We start from the raw sequence: 15,845 nt of genomic DNA, 5'->3' as shown, positions 1-15,845 counted from the left end.
CACTTCATGTAAGACTGTGCATGCGTGTGTGAAAGTATTCACAGTGCTCCCCTTTTTCTACATTTTATGTTAGTCTTATTCCAAAATGGATGAAATGATTTTTGTGTTTCTCAGTATTCTACACACAATCCCCCATAATGACAGTGGAAAACATTTTTTGAGATTTTAGCAATTTCTGTGTGTGTGTGTGTGTGTGTGTGTGTGTGTGTGTGTGTGTGTGTGTGTGTGTGTGTATATATATATATATATAATCTTAAAGAAATTATGTGTACATAAGTGTTCACAGCCTTTGCCATGAAGCTCAAAATTGAGCTCAGGTGCATCCTGTTTACACTGATCATCCTTGAGATGTTTCTACAGCATAATTGGAGTCCACGTGGGGTAAATTCAGTTCATTGGACATGATTTGGAAAGGCACACACCTGTCTACATACAGTGAGGAAAATAAGTATTTGAACACCCTGTGATTTTGCAAGTTCTCCCACTTAGAAATCATGGAGGGGTCTGAAATTTTCATCTTAGGTGCATGTCCACTGTGAGAGACATAATCTTAAAAAAAAAAAAAAAAAAAAAAAAAAAAAAAAAAAAAAATCTGGAAATCACAATGTATGATTTTTTTTTTTATAATTTATTTGCATGTTACTGCTGCAAATCAGTATTTCAACACCTGCCAATCAGCAAAAGTTCTGGCCCTCGAAGACCTGTTAGTCTGCCTCAAAAAAGTCCACCTCCACTCCACTTACTATTCCAAATTAGAAGCACCTGTTTGAGGTCGTTAGCTGCATAAAGACACCTGTCCACCCCACACAATCAGTAAGACTCCAACTACTAACATGGCTAAGACCAAAGAGCTGTCCAAAGACACCAGAGACAAAATTGTAGACCTCTACAAGGCTGGAAAGGGCTACGGGGCAATTGCCAAGCAGCTTGGTGAAAAAAGATCAGCTGTTGGAGCAGTTATTAGAAAATGGAAGAAACTAAACATGACTGTCAATCTCCCTTGGACTGGGGCTCCATGCAAGATCCCACCTCGTGGCGTATCAGTGATCCTAAGAAAGGTAGGAATCAGCCCAAAACTGCATGGGATATGCTGGTCAATGACCTGAAGAGAGCTGGCACCACTGTTTCCAAGGTTACTGTGGGTAATGCACTAAGACGTCATTGGTTAAAATCATGCATGGCACGGAAGGTTCCCCTGGTTAATTCAGCACACGTCCAGACCCGTCTTAAGTTTGCCCATGACCATTTGGATGATCCAGAGGAGTCATGGGAGAAAGTTATGTGGTCAAAGGAGACCAAAATAGAACTTTTTGGTCTTAATTCCACTCACCGTTTTTGGAGGAAGAAGAATGCTGAGTACCATTCCTATTGTGAAGCATGGGGGTGGAAGCATCATGCTTTGGGGGTGTTTTTCTGCACATGGGACAGGACGACTGCACTGTATTAAGGAGAGGATGACCGGGGCCACGTATTGCGAGATTTTGGGGAACAACCTCCTTCCCTCAGTTAGAGCATTGAAGATGGGTCGTGGATGGGTCTTCCAACATGACAATGACCCGAAGCACACAGCCAGGATAACCAAGGAGTGGCTCTGTAAGAAGCATAGCAAGGTTCTGGAGTGGCCTAGCCAGTCTCCAGACCTAAACCCAATAGGAAATCTTTAGAGGGAGATCAAACTCCGTGTCTGTCAGCGACAACCCAGTAACCTGGCTGATCTAGAGAAGATCTGTGTAGAGGAATGGGCCAAAATCCCTGCTGCAGTGTGTGCAAACCTGGTGAAAAACTGCAGGAAACGTTTGACCTCTGTAATTGCAAACAAAGGCTACTGTACCAGATACTAACATTGATTTTCACAGGTGTTGAAATACTTATTTGCAGCAGTAACATACAAATAAATTATTAAAAAAAATCATACATTGTGATTTCCGGATTTTTTTTATTTTTTTATTTTATTTTGGATTATGTCTCTTACAGTGGACATGCACCTAAGATGAAAATTTCAGACCCCTCCATGATTTCTAAGTGGGAGAACTTGCAAAATCGCAGGGTGTTCAAATACTTATTTTCCTCACTGTATACGGTTCCACAGTTGACAGTGCATGTCAGAGCACAAACCAAGCATGAATGCAAAGGAATTGTCTATAGACCTCTGAGACAGGATTGTCTGGAGGTACAAATCTGGTGAAGAGTACAGAAACATTTCTGCTGCTTTGAAGGTCCCAGTGAGCACAGTGGCCTCCATCATTCATAAGTGGAAAAGGTTTGGCTCCACGAGGACTCTTCCTAGAGCTGGCCCCTCATCTAAAATGAGTGATGGGGGAGAAGGGCCTGAGTCAGGGAGGTGACCAAGAGCCCGATGATCATTCTGTCAGAGCGCCAGCATTCTACTGTGGAGAGAGATGAACCTTTAAGAAGGACAACCATCTCTGCAGCAATAAACCATTCAGGCCTGTATGGTAGAGTGGCCAGATGAAAGCCAATCCTTAGTAAAAGGCAAATGACAGCTCACCTGGAATCTGCCAGAAGGCACCTGAAGGACTCTCAGACCATGAGAAACAAAATTTTCTTATCTGATGAGACAAGATTGAACAGTGAAAATCAGGCATCATCTTTGGAGGAAACCAGGCACCATCCCTACAGTGAAGCATGGTGGTGGCAGCATGCTGTGGGGATGTTTTTCAGCAGCAGGAACTGGGAGACTAGTCAGGATTGAGGGAAAGATGAATGCAGCAATGTATGAGATATCCTGGATGAAAACCTCCTCCAGACCGCACTTGACCTCAGACTGGGGCAACGGTTCATCTTTCAGCAGTACAATGACACTAAGCACGCAGCCAGGATATCAAAGGAGTGGCTTCAGGACAACTCTGTGAATGTTCTTGAGTAGCCCAGCCACAGCCCAGACCTGAATCTGATTGAACATCCAGTCTGCATGTGTTTCATGGACTTGGAAAAGGCATATGATCGAGTACCCTGTGAGATATACTGTTGGAGGTGCTGCAGAAGTAAGGTGTGAGGAGGTCCCTTCTCAGGGCCATCCAATCTCTATACTCACAACGTGATGGCTGTGTTTGGGTTCTCAGCACTAAGTCTGACTCGTTTCCGGTAGGGTTGGCCTACACTAGGGCTGCACCTTGTCATCAATCCTGTTTGTGATATTCATGGGTATCGAGGCGTAGTTGGGCGGGGGGTTCCAGTTTGGTGGGCTCAGGGTCTCATCACTGCCTTTTGCAGATGATGTAGTCCTGTTGGCTTCAGCAGCCTGTGGCCTCCAACACTCACTGGATCGGTTCGCAGCAGAGTGTGAGGCAGGTGGGATGAGGATCAGCACCTCTAAATCTGAGGCCATGGTTCTCAGCAAGTAACCAATGGATTGCCTACTCTGGTTAGGGAATGCAGTCTTGCCCCAGAGTTCAGCTACCTTGGGGGTCTTGCTCACAAGTGAAGGGACAATGGAGTGTGAGATTGGCCGGAGAATTGGCGCAGCAGAGGCGGTATTGCATTTGCTCTACTGTACTGTTGTGATGAAAAGTAAGCTGAGATAAAAGGCGAAGCTCTCAATCGACTGGTCAATCTTCATTCCTTCTCTCTGCTATGGTCGTGAGGGGTTGGGTCATGACCGAAACAACTAGATCGTGGGTACAACTGGCTGAAATGGATTTTCTTAGGAGGGTTGCTGGTGTTTCCCTTAGAGATAGGGTGAGAAGCTCGGTCATCCATGGGGAGCTCAGAGTAGAGCCGCTGCTCCTTCGTGTTGGAAGGATCCAGCTGAGGTGGTTCAGGCATCTGGTAAGGATGCCCCCTAGGCGCCTCCCTAGGGAGATGTTCCAGGCACGTCCATTTGGGAGGAGATCCTGGGAAAGACCCAGGACTAGGTGTAGAGATTGTATCTCCACACTGGCCTGTAAACACCTCAGGATCCCCCAGTCAGAGATGGTAGATGTGACCCAGCAAAGGAACGTCTGGACCCGATGCTGGATAAGCGGTTCAAGATGAATGGATATTGTTTTGAAAACTGGCCTGTCTGCATGATGAGTACATTGTTTTTGTTGGTGGTATTTTAAGCAAGGTTTGCCAATACTTTTGTACTTTTACTTGAGCTGGAAAAGTCAAATAATATTGAGGAGCCTGTCAGCTAATGTGCTTATTTAGTCAACATTAGGCAAATGTCAGAGTTAATTTATAATTTGCTGTTGTAAGTTGAGACTGAAATGTTCATTTTCTTCATCTACACAGTTCAAGGCCCTGCAAGTCCCTGAACCTGTCGACACAGAGACGAGTGCCATCAATGCACAGGAAGCTGAGGCTGTACGTGTCAAAATCAATTTCTATCTGAATGATTAACCACTTGTGTAATAGGGGCTTTTAAAAGCAAACAATATTAATGACAGGAATTATTTTTTTTTACCAAACAGAACAAAAGTGCATTAGCCTACATTGAAAGCTCAAAGTCTCGCATTGCTGAGTTCGAGAAAGAGGTGAAATTATGAAGTATAACAGCTGATAAATATATAGTGAAGTCCTTTATTCTCTTTGGATTCATAACTTTACTGTTCTTTTTCTATGCTTTTGTTTTCAGCTGGAAAGGTTTAAGAACATGATTCCCTTTGATCAGATGACCAATGAGGAATTTATGGAAGCCTTCCCTGAGACCAAGTTGGACAAGGAAAAGTACCCATTTTGGCCCCATAAGCCCATATCAGAACTGTAATCCTTTTTGCTGTCAACTCACAATAAAGATTCTGTATTTAAAAGAGAACAGGCTGAAGTTATGATTTGCTTGACATCTGTTGTATTCCTCTTGGTCTGAAGTGTGTAGTGTATGTTTCTTCTGTGATTCAAAGATGGTCAACTGAAAAGGAGACTTCAAAAGCATATGTACTTGCTATAGCTGAGTATAGCTGGCTTCTTTCTCTACACCATCAATTTGAAGTTGCTAGTACCTGAAACGTACTTGACGGGAATGAATGTGAACAACAGTGACCTTCGTGGTCACTGGATGACTTTGTGACTGTAAAGGTCTACTTTTCATGTGGCCACCTAAACAAGCACAGACATGGCCCACTATGTCACTGTTCCTATTTACAATAACATATACAGGAATAAGTGCAAATTCCATTTAAAATATACTAATATGGGCAAAACCAGAAAATTTGCGGTGCTCACAAAACAAATTTCAAAGCTGAGTATGCAGTAGTTTATTTGTGGCTCCACTGACTCATTCGGCGTATGCTTTTTCTCTGCTTTTGTGTGTTTTAAAAGCTTTGGCGTCATGAGCCTTGTCAAATTTTGTGGCACTTTTCAATGAGGGTGCTTTGTGTCTTTTCACGCTATACTTTAATAACTAAATAAAAGATCAAATGCATGGAGAGAAAATTATCTGGTGAATAAGTACTGTCAAGTCAGAATTATGAGCAAATTAAGTATAATGGTGTAATGGTACAACACGGACAGGGATGTAAAAGTTTATAATTTCTCCATTTTATTTTCCTAGAAAGGCCGTCGTAGTCTTTTAATGACTTCTCTGTATCGTTATAGAACAGAAGGGGGCACAGTTATTTCAGTTTTACCATGATTAAGACTATAAATCCAGTACTGTATCGATATGACACAGAATGAAGTTGTTTTAATCTACTTTCGTCATAATTTTTTGAAATTTTATTAAAACCAAGTTTTGACGCTGCTCAACCGATTATTTTGACTGGACTTGATTCAAGCATTGCCCAAGTTATTAAAATAATACTTCTTGCTGAACTTTGTCTGCGTTTATAGGTTAAGGCGACATATCAATCAATGCTGTTACCCAATCACGGGTGGGTTCTATCCTCCGAATACTGAATTCCAATATGGACATGGGCGGGACATCTGGCCACTGCCTCAGCCTTCTCGCATTGATTGGACGACCGTCAGCGCATCTCAGTTCTTGATTGGCCCGGAGTTGTAGGGCTGTAGGAGAGGCGAGGCTTCAGAAAAGATTTGCGCGTGCGTGACACCAGCGATTGACGGGAGTCTGAGCTCGGGTAAAAACATTCTAATAACATGTTTATTAATGGCATGCTTTATATATCGTGTTTACGGTTCTAGTCGTGTGTCTTGTTAAAATAGTGAGCTTTGGCGAGGAATGAACTGTGAAATTACTCTAGTAATCCGTTCATGTTTGTCATAACGTTCTGTGGAGGTCATATGGGACAACCAGAAACACAAAGGATGATTTTAACAAAACTATTAATCCCAATTTGTAGTAAAATTGTACTTTGTAATTCCGGTGATTGTAAACAAGCATAAGCAATTAACGTAGCCACCACAGTGTCGCAGCTCTGTCCTGACCGGTGAATGTTTCATTTTCTTTTAGTAAACCGCACTCATTTTATCAGTGCCCACCTTATTTCTAGATGTGTATCACACATTCCACACCTTGCCTAGATTGACAGCTCTGAGCTGAGACTTTCCTTTGATGCTTGTTTAGCTCACAGTGTAGTCGTTTAGAGGTGGGCGGATCGATCCTAATATCGATAATATCGATACCAATGCTGGTACTGATATTGAACGATCCTCGTGTAAAAAGATCGATACTCAAGCTTTGTGTTGTGGTTTGTCAGCCCTCTACCTCAGGAGATTTTGTTTTAAGTTGTGTTGAGTGATATTTTCTGAAACAAAAATGTTGATTGTGATAAAGTACTTTGTTGTCACGTGCAATGTTTGGCAAAATTCTATCCTAGGTCTTTCGGATCCTTTGGATCTATGACGCTTAAATATGAAAAAGTATCAGTATCGACGATACGATACTGGGCCTGTATTTACACTCAACAAAAATATAAACGCAACACTTTTGGTTTTGCTCCCATTTTGTATGAGATGAACTCAAAGATCTAAAACTTTTTCCACATATACAATATCACCATTTCTCTCAAATATTGTTCACAAACCAGTCTAAATCTGTGATAGTGAGCACTTCTCCTTTGTTGAGATAATCCATCCCACCTCACAGGTGTGCCATACCAAAATGCTGATTAGACACCATGATTAGTGCACAGGTGTGCCTTAGACTGCCCACAATAAAAGGCCACTCTGAAAGGTGCAGTTTTATCACACAGCACAATGCCACAGATGTCGCAAGATTTGAAGGAGCGTGCAATTGGCATGCTGACAGCAGGAATGTCAACCAGAACTGTTGCTTGTGTATTGAATGTTCATTTCTCTACCATAAGCCGTCTCCAAAGGTGTTTCAGAGAATTTGGCAGTACATCCAACCAGCCTCACAACCGCAGACCACGTGTAACCACACCAGCCCAGGACCTCCACATCCAGCATGTTCACCTCCAAGATCATCTGAGACCAGCCACTCGGACAGCTGCTGGAACAATCGGTTTGCATAACCAAAGAACTTCTGCACAAACTGTCAGAAACTGTCTCAGGGAAGCTCATCTGCATGCTTGTCTTCCTCATCGGGGTCTCCACCTGACTCCAGTTCGTCGTCGTAACCGATTTGAGTGGGCAAATGCTCACATTCGCTGCCGTTTGGCACATTGGAGAGGTGTTCTCTTCACGGATGATGCGATGGAGATGTGTTGCACTGCATGAGGCAAATGGTGGTCACACCAGATACTGACTGGTATCCCCCCCATTAAAACAAAACTGCACCGTTCAGAGTGGCCTTTTATTGTGGACAGTCTAAGGCACACCTGTGCACTAATCATGGTGTCTAATCAGCATCTTGGTATGGCACACCTGTGAGGTGGGATGGATTATCTCAGCAAAGGAGAAGTGCTCACTATCACAGATTTAGACTGGTTTGTGAACAGTATTTGAGAGAAATGGTGATATTGTGTATGTGGAAAAAGTTTTAGATCGTTTAGTTAATCTCATACAAAATGGGAGCAAAACCAAAAGTGTTTCGTTTATATTTTTGTTGAGTATACTTGGTATTGGATCAATACCAAAATTCCCGGTATCGCCCACCTCTAGTGTCGTACTCTCACGCACGCCACTAGCTCAGGCAGTGGACGCTCTCGTTTTGGACTAACAATGATACACAGTTTCTGTATGTTCTGTGTTAGTACGCGCCGATGTGCTTGATTAATTCCTGTGCAAAAAGTAGTTCCCAGATAATTGTGATATATTCAATCAATCAATCAATTTTTTTTATGTAGCGCCAAATCACAACAAACAGTTGCCCCAAGGCGCTTTATATTGTAAGGCAAGGCCATACAATAATTATGTAAAACCCCAACGGTCATTCCTGTGAGATAATGAGGATATCTCATCTAAATCAATTTAAAATGTACCAATAATAAAATTATAAAGGTAACTGAAGTTTTAAGAGTGGCCGTAATAAACATTTACGTTTTGGAGCAACTTCACCTATTATTGCTTAAGCTCAACTTGTGAACATTGAGACGATGGAGTTTGATGCAGAAGAAGGCAAGGCAAGGCAAATTTATTTATAGAGCCCAATTCGTACACGAGGCAATTCAAAGTGCTTCACAGCTTCATAAAAATTACAAGATACAGATAAAATCACAAGACACACAAATCATAAAAACATAAATATCATTTCAAAACTACATTTAAGGAGAAGAGGGCAAATAGATGACTCTCAGTTGTCGTACGCCAAGCTGAAAAGAACAGTTTTCAGCCTGGATTTGAACATTGTCACAGATAAAGAAATAAATGATTGGAATGGTTTGATTTCCATTTACAGTTGATGATGAAAGACTTGGGTGTAAACTTTGTTTTAAAGTCAGAACAAGAAGTTGCACTAGGAGATCTATCTGGGAAAAGACACATTCTGCATTGCCCACTGCATTTGTGTTGATTTCATTTTCACCAGGAAAATCCTAATGATTTCACCACTCATAGTCATATACATTGAGCAGTGTGGTGAAAGTAGTCCGGCGAGCTATCCCACAATGCCAAAATAGCAGCAATGTCACTCCAACGAGAGCGCCACGCTGAGCAGTGTGGAGTAGTGCTTCTGAACTCTATCTGCTGAGCTTTTTGATGTCATAAAGTACTCAAGATTCAAAGGGAATGGCACATGAAGCCATTTTGGTCGTTTGATAATTACTACGTTCTAATCATTAATTCTTAATTCATTTGCCTTGACATTTAAACAATGCCCACATTAACATCCGAAAGAGCTGAATCTGACGCCCCCATTTACATGTGATTGGTTTGTATATCTAGTGATCTGTATGTAGCTTGGTTCCAGAGATCAACACATCAATGTATGATCACGTTCATTAAAAAAAATCACTTCTATTTGTGTTTATGTGGCTTAACTAGAGACAGAAATTTATGCTAAGTTTAACAGATTTGATTCACTTCAAAGGTCAAAGGTGGCTGATGTCGGTACAAAGTAGCTGCTGTTTTATGTCCATTACCCCTATAGCACCCCTGTCACACCATGATGATTTAGCCAGTGTATGCTGACCATATTAAAAATGCTGGCGTACATCTAATAAGTTATGGATAAGTTTTGTATAAGTTAAGAGCACATTGAAGCACGCCGATATGCGTCGTAATACGGTGAGTATGTCAAAATGTTTTTGGCATGCAGAATATTTTCAATGTTTGCCAGCATATGGCTGATACGTCCCGCATACGTGGGCCATACTTTGTAGGTAAGTTATGTGATTGTTGACATATGTTTCTTGTAAGTTATTCATAAGTCAACATATGTTCAGTGATGCTGTTCATTGATTGGCTCAACAACTGAAAGCTGCAGTCCTCATGTGAACAGTTCAGACTGTTACAAATGTTAAAACCATTCACACACACTGTAAATATTAAAAGGTTATTAACAGAGTGTGAGGTCTGTACGGGAAAATATCAGACAAGGTGTATGTGCCGAGTTTTAGCGAGGTCCGTGTGAAAAACGGATCTGATAATCCCGTATAGACCGAGCAAGCGAGGTTAATAATTCATTTATTATATGGTTATTATGCAGCCCCAATTCAAATGAAGTCAGGATGTTGTGTAAAATGTAAATAAAAACACAATACAATGATTTGCAAATCCTCTTCAACCTGTATTCAATTAAATACACCACAAAGACAAGATATTTAATGTTCAAACTGATAGACTTTGTTTTTGAGCAAATATTTGCTCATTTTGAAATTGATGCCTGCAACACATTTCAAAAAAGCTGGGACAGTGGTATGTTTACCACTGTGTTACATCACCTTTCCTTCTAACAACACTCAGTAAGTGTTTGGGAACTGAGGACACTAATTTTTGAAGCTTTGTAGGTGGAATTCTTTCCCATTCTTGCTTGATGTACGGCTTCAGTTGTTCAACAGTCCAGGGTCTCCATTGTTGTATTTTGCGCTTCATAATGTGCCACAGGTCTGGACTTAAGGCAGACCAGTCTAGTACCCGCACTCTTTTACTACGAAGCCACACTGTTGTAACACGTGCAGAATGTGGCTTGGCATTGTCTTGCTGAAATAAGCAGGGACGTCCCTGAACAAGACGTTGCTTGGATGGCAGTATGTGTTGCACCAAAACCTGGATGTACCTTTCAGCATTGATGGTGCCATCACAGATGTGTAAGTTGCCCATGTTATGGGCACTAACACACCCCCATACAATCACAGATGCTGGCTTTTGAACTTTGCACTGGTAACAACATGATTTCCAAAAACAATTTGAAATGTGGACTCATCAGACCACAGTACACTTTTCCACTTTGCGTCTGTCCATTTCAAATGAGCTCGGGCCCAGAGAAGGCGGCGGTGTTTCTGGATGTTGTTGATTATGTCTTTCGCTTTGCATGGTAGAGTTTTAACTTGACAAACTGTGTTAACTGACAATGGTTTTCTGAAGTGTTCCTGAGCCCACGCGTTAAGATCCTTTACACAATGATGTCGGTTTTTAATGCAGTGATGCCTGAGGGATCAAAGGTGTGTATATATATAAATGGCAATTTTCTGGCTTTAAGAAACACTATAAGAAATCAAGAAAAAAAGATTGTGGCAGTCAGTAACGGTTACAGAGGAAAAAAATATGGAATCACCCTGTAAATTTTCATCCCCCAAATTAACACCTGCATCAAATCAGATCTGCTCATTGACATTGACCCTATGCCATGACATTGACCCTATGTGTCTTTTTGCAAGGAATGTTTTCACAGTTTTTGCTCTATGGCAAGATGCATTATCTTGAAAAATGATTTCATCATCCCCAAACATCCTTTCAATTGTCCAAAATATCAACATAAACTTGTGCATTTATTGATGATGTAATGACAGCCATCTCCCCAGTGCCTTTACCTGACATGCAGCCCCATATCATCAATTACTGTGGAAACTTACATGTTCTCTTCAGGCAGTCATCTTTATAAATCTCATTGGAACAGTACCAAACAAAAGTTCCAGCATCGTCACCTTGCCCAATGCAGATTCGAGATTCATCACTGAATATGACTTTCATCCAGTCATCCACAGTCCACAATTGCTTTTCCTTAGCCCATTGTAACCTTGTTTTTTTCTGTTTAGGTGTTAATGATGCCTTTCGTTTAGCTTTTCTATATGTAAATCCCATTTCCTCTAGGCGGTTTCTTACAGTTCGGTCACAGACGTTGACTCCAGTTTCCTCCCATTCGTTCCTCATTTGTTTTGTTGTACATTTTTCGATTTTTGAGACATATTGCTTTAAGTTTTCTGTCTTGACGCTTTGATGTCTTCCTTGGTCTACCAGTATGTTTGCCTTTAACAACCTTCCCATGTTGTTTGTATTTGGTCCAGAGTTTAGACACAGCTGACTGTGAACAACCAACATCTTTTGCAACATTGCGTGATGATTTACTCTCTTTTAAGAGTTTGATAATCCTCTCCTTTGTTTCAATTGACATCTCTCGTGTTGGAGCCATGATTCATGTCAGTCCACTTGGTGCAACAGCTCTCCAAGGTGTGTTCACTCCTTTTTAGATGCAGACTAACGAGCAGATCTGATATGATGCAGGTGTTAGTTTTGGGGATGAAAATTTACAGGGTGATTCCATAATTTTTTCCTCAGAATTGAGTGATTCCATATTTTTTTCCTCTGCTTGGTCTAAAAAAGTAACCGTTACTGACTGCCACAATCTTTTTTTCTTGATTTCTTATAGTGTTTCTTAAAGCCAGAAAGTTGCCATTTGAAATGACTTTAGTTTTGTGTCATGTCTGTGATCTGCTTTATTTCTACAAAATTAAACAACTGAATGAACATCCTCCGAGGCCGGTGATTCCATAATTTTTGCCAGGGGTTGTATATACGAGGTCTATTAGAAAAGTATCCGACCTTATTATTTTTTTCAAAAACCATATGGATTTGAATCACGTGTGATTACATCAGACATGCTTGAACCCTCGTGGGCATGCGAGAGTTTTTTCACGCCTGTCGGTTACGTCATTCGCCTGTGGGCAGTCTGAGTGAGGAGTCGCCCACCCTCTCATCAATTTTTTTTTTTTCTTCATTGTTTAGGAATGGCTCAGAGACTGCTGCTTTGTTTGATCAAAATTTTTTCAAAACTGTAAGGCACAACTGAGTGGACACCATTCGATAAATTCAGCTGGTTTTCGGTAAAGATTTTAACGGCTGATGAGAGATTTTGGTCTGGTAGTGTCGCTGTAAGGACGGCCCACGGCGCCTGACAGCGATCTGCGCTTAGAGGCAGCAGCGTCTCGCCGTTTCAAGTTGAAAACTTCCACATTTCAGGCTCTGTTGACCCAGTAAGTCGTCAGAGAACAGAGAACTTTCAGAAGAAGTCGGCATGAGGAGTTTATTCGGACATTCCATTGTTAACGGACATTTTGTAATGAAAGAACGTGCGGGCAGAGTCGCATGTCGGGCCGGACCCGACCGCGGGGGGTCGCGACAGGAAAAACACCTCCGTTGGAAACTTTAACGGGCAAGTTGGAACATGCCCAAGCTGTTAAACAATTTCTCAGTTACTCACTTGTTGAAAGCCATCAAAAGCTGCCTGAATTTTACAAATGGTTTTCAACACGGAGGTGTTTTTCCTTTCGCGGCGCACACAGATTTGCCGAGTCGTCACGGAAACGACTCGGCGAATTTGCCCGCACGTCTTTCATTAAAAAATGTCCTTAAACAGTGGAATGTCCGCATAAAGTGCTCATGCCGGCCTCTTCTGAATCTTCTCTGTTCTCTCACGACGTCCTGGGTGAATTAAGCCTTAAATTAGGATGTTTTCAGGTCGAAACAGGCCGACGACGGCGCCTGGAAGCGCTGCACGACGTCACGCTGCGTGGGAAGTCCTTACAGCGACAGAAACACCCCATAATCTCTCATGAGCGTTAAACTTTTCACCGAAAACCAGCTTAATTTCTCGAATAGTGTCCACTCGGATATTCCTCACAGGTCCAGAAAAAATTTTGATAAAGCAACGCGCGCCGTCTCGAGCAGCGTGTGAAACAAAGGAATTCAGCCGAGAGGGCGGGACCACATCTCACTCAAGGCCTGCCCACAGGGAAATGACGTCACCGACACGCGTGAAAAAACTCACGCATGCGCACGAGGGTTCAAGCATGATTGGTGTAATCACACATCATTCAAATCCATATAGTTAAAAAAAAAAATAAAAGGGTCAGTTTATTATCTAATAGACCTCGTATGTGTGTGTATGTATATGTTTTTATATGTATATATACTCAACAAAAATATAAACGCAACACTTTTGGTTTTGCTCCCGTTTTGTATGAGATGAACTCAAAGATCTAAAACTTTTTCCACATACACAGTATCACCATTTCCCTCAAATATTGTTCACAAACCAGTCTAAATTTGTGATAGTGAGCACTTCTCCTTTGCTGAGATCATCCATCCCACCTCACAGGTGTGCCATACCAGGATGCTGATTAGACACCATGATTAGTGCACAGGTGTGCCTTAGACTGCCCACAATAAAAGGCCACTCTGAAAGGTGCAGTTTTGTTTCATGAGGGGGGGATACCAGTCAGTATCTGGTGTGACCACCATTTGCCTCATGCAGTGCAACACATCTCCTTTGCATCATCCGTGAAGAGAACACCTCTCCAACGTGCCAAACACCAGCGAATGTGAGCATTTTCCCGCTCAAGTCGGTTACGATGACGAACTGGAGTCAGATCAAAACCCCGATGAGGACGGCGAGCATGCAGATGAGCTTCCCTGAGACGGTTTCTGACAGTTTGTGCAGAAATTCTTTGGTTATGCAAACCGACTGTTTCAGCAGCTGTCCGAGTGGCTGGTTTCAGACGATCTTGGAGGTGAACATGCTGGATGTGGAGGTCCTGGGTTGGTGTGGTTACACGTGGTCTGCGGTTGTGAGGCTGGTTGGATGTACTGCCAAATTCTCTGAAATGCCTTTGGAGACGGCTTATGGTAGAGACATGAACATTCAATACACGAGCAACAGCTCTGGTTGACATTCCTGCTGTCAGCATGCCAATTGCACGCTCCCTCAAATCTTGCAACATCTGTGGCATTGTGCTGTGTGATAAAACTGCAGCTTTCAGAGTGGCCCTTTACTGTGGGCAGTCTAAGGCACACCTGTGCACTAATCATGGTGTCTAATCAGCATCTTGATATGGCACACCTGTGAGGTGGGATGGATTATCTCAGCAAAGGAGAAGTGCTCACTATCACAGATTTAGACTGGTTTGTGAACAATATTTGAGGGAAATGGTGATATTGTGTATGTGGACAAACTCCCAGCAGAAGACTGCCCCTCCCTCAGCCTGGTTCTGCTGGAGGTTTCTTCCTGTTAAAAGGGAGTTTTTCCTTCCCACTGTAACCAAGTGCTTGCTCACAGGGGGTCGTTTTGACCGTTGGGGTTTTACATAATTATTGTATGGCCTTGCCTTACAATATAAAGCGCCTTGGGGCAACTGTTTGTTGTGATTTGGCGCTATATAAAAAAAATTGATTGATTGATTGATTGGAAAAAGTTTTAGATCTTTGAGTTCATCTCATACAAAATGGGAACAAAACCAAAAGTGTTGCGTTTATAATTTTGAGTATATGTGTGTGTGTGTGTGTATATGTGTATATATGTGTGTATGTGTATATATGTGTGTATGTGTATATATGTGTGTGTATGTGTATATATGTGTGTATGTGTATATATGTGTGTGTATGTGTATATATGTGTGTGTATGTGTATATGTGTGTATGTGTATATATGTGTGTATGTGTATATATGTGTGTATGTGTATATATGTGTGTGTATGTGTGTGTATGTGTATATATGTGTGTGTATGTGTGTGTATGTGTATATATGTGTGTGTATGTGTGTGTATGTGTGTGTATGTGTATATATGTGTGTGTATGTGTGTGTATGTGTGTGTATGTGTGTGTATGTGTGTGTATGTGTGTGTATGTGTGTGTATGTGTGTGTATGTGTATATATGTATGTATATGTGTATATGTATGTATATGTGTATATGTGTATGTATATATGTGTATGTGTATGTATATATGTGTATGTATATATGTGTATGTGTATGTATATATGTGTATGTGTATGTATATATGTGTATGTATGTGTGTGTATGTGTATGTATATATGTGTACGTATATATGTGTACGTATATATGTGTACGTATATATGTGTACGTATATATGTGTATGTGTACGTATATATGTGTATGTGTACGTATATATATATGTGTATGTGTACGTATGTGTATGTGTACGTGTACGTATGTGTATGTGTACGTATATATATATGTGTATGTGTACGTATGTGTATGTGTATGTGTACGTATGTGTATGTGTATGTGTACGTATGTGTATGTGTATGTGTACGTATGTGTATGTGTATGTGTACGTATGTGTATGTATATGTGTACGTATGTGTATGT

The 15,845-nt window shown here is 41.5% G+C and overlaps 2 protein-coding genes across 5 annotated transcripts in view; both read left to right on the top strand.

Moving 5' to 3' along the window:
* atp5pd (ATP synthase peripheral stalk subunit d) overlaps positions 1-4,756 on the top strand; it is a 30,415-nt gene extending 25,659 nt beyond the window's left edge. For both annotated transcript variants that reach the window (XM_034188772.1, XM_034188771.1), the window contains exons 4-6: positions 4,237-4,308; positions 4,416-4,478; positions 4,580-4,756. In XM_034188772.1, the coding sequence (XP_034044663.1) occupies positions 4,237-4,308; positions 4,416-4,478; positions 4,580-4,711 (267 nt within the window). In that variant the 3' untranslated portion in view covers positions 4,712-4,756. The remainder of the gene's footprint in view (positions 1-4,236; positions 4,309-4,415; positions 4,479-4,579) is intronic.
* Positions 4,757-5,955: 1,199 nt separating this feature from the next.
* pnpla6 (patatin-like phospholipase domain containing 6) overlaps positions 5,956-15,845 on the top strand; it is a 224,248-nt gene continuing 214,358 nt past the window's right edge. For all 3 annotated transcript variants that reach the window (XM_034187299.1, XM_034187301.1, XM_034187298.1), the window contains exon 1: positions 5,956-6,020. The gene's annotated coding sequence lies outside the window, so the exon portion shown is untranslated. The remainder of the gene's footprint in view (positions 6,021-15,845) is intronic.

The sequence above is a fragment of the Thalassophryne amazonica genome, chromosome 15 (assembly GCF_902500255.1).
Source record: "Thalassophryne amazonica chromosome 15, fThaAma1.1, whole genome shotgun sequence".
NCBI lineage: Eukaryota > Metazoa > Chordata > Actinopteri > Batrachoidiformes > Batrachoididae > Thalassophryne > Thalassophryne amazonica.
This window is presented reverse-complemented; position numbering and strand designations above follow the sequence as displayed.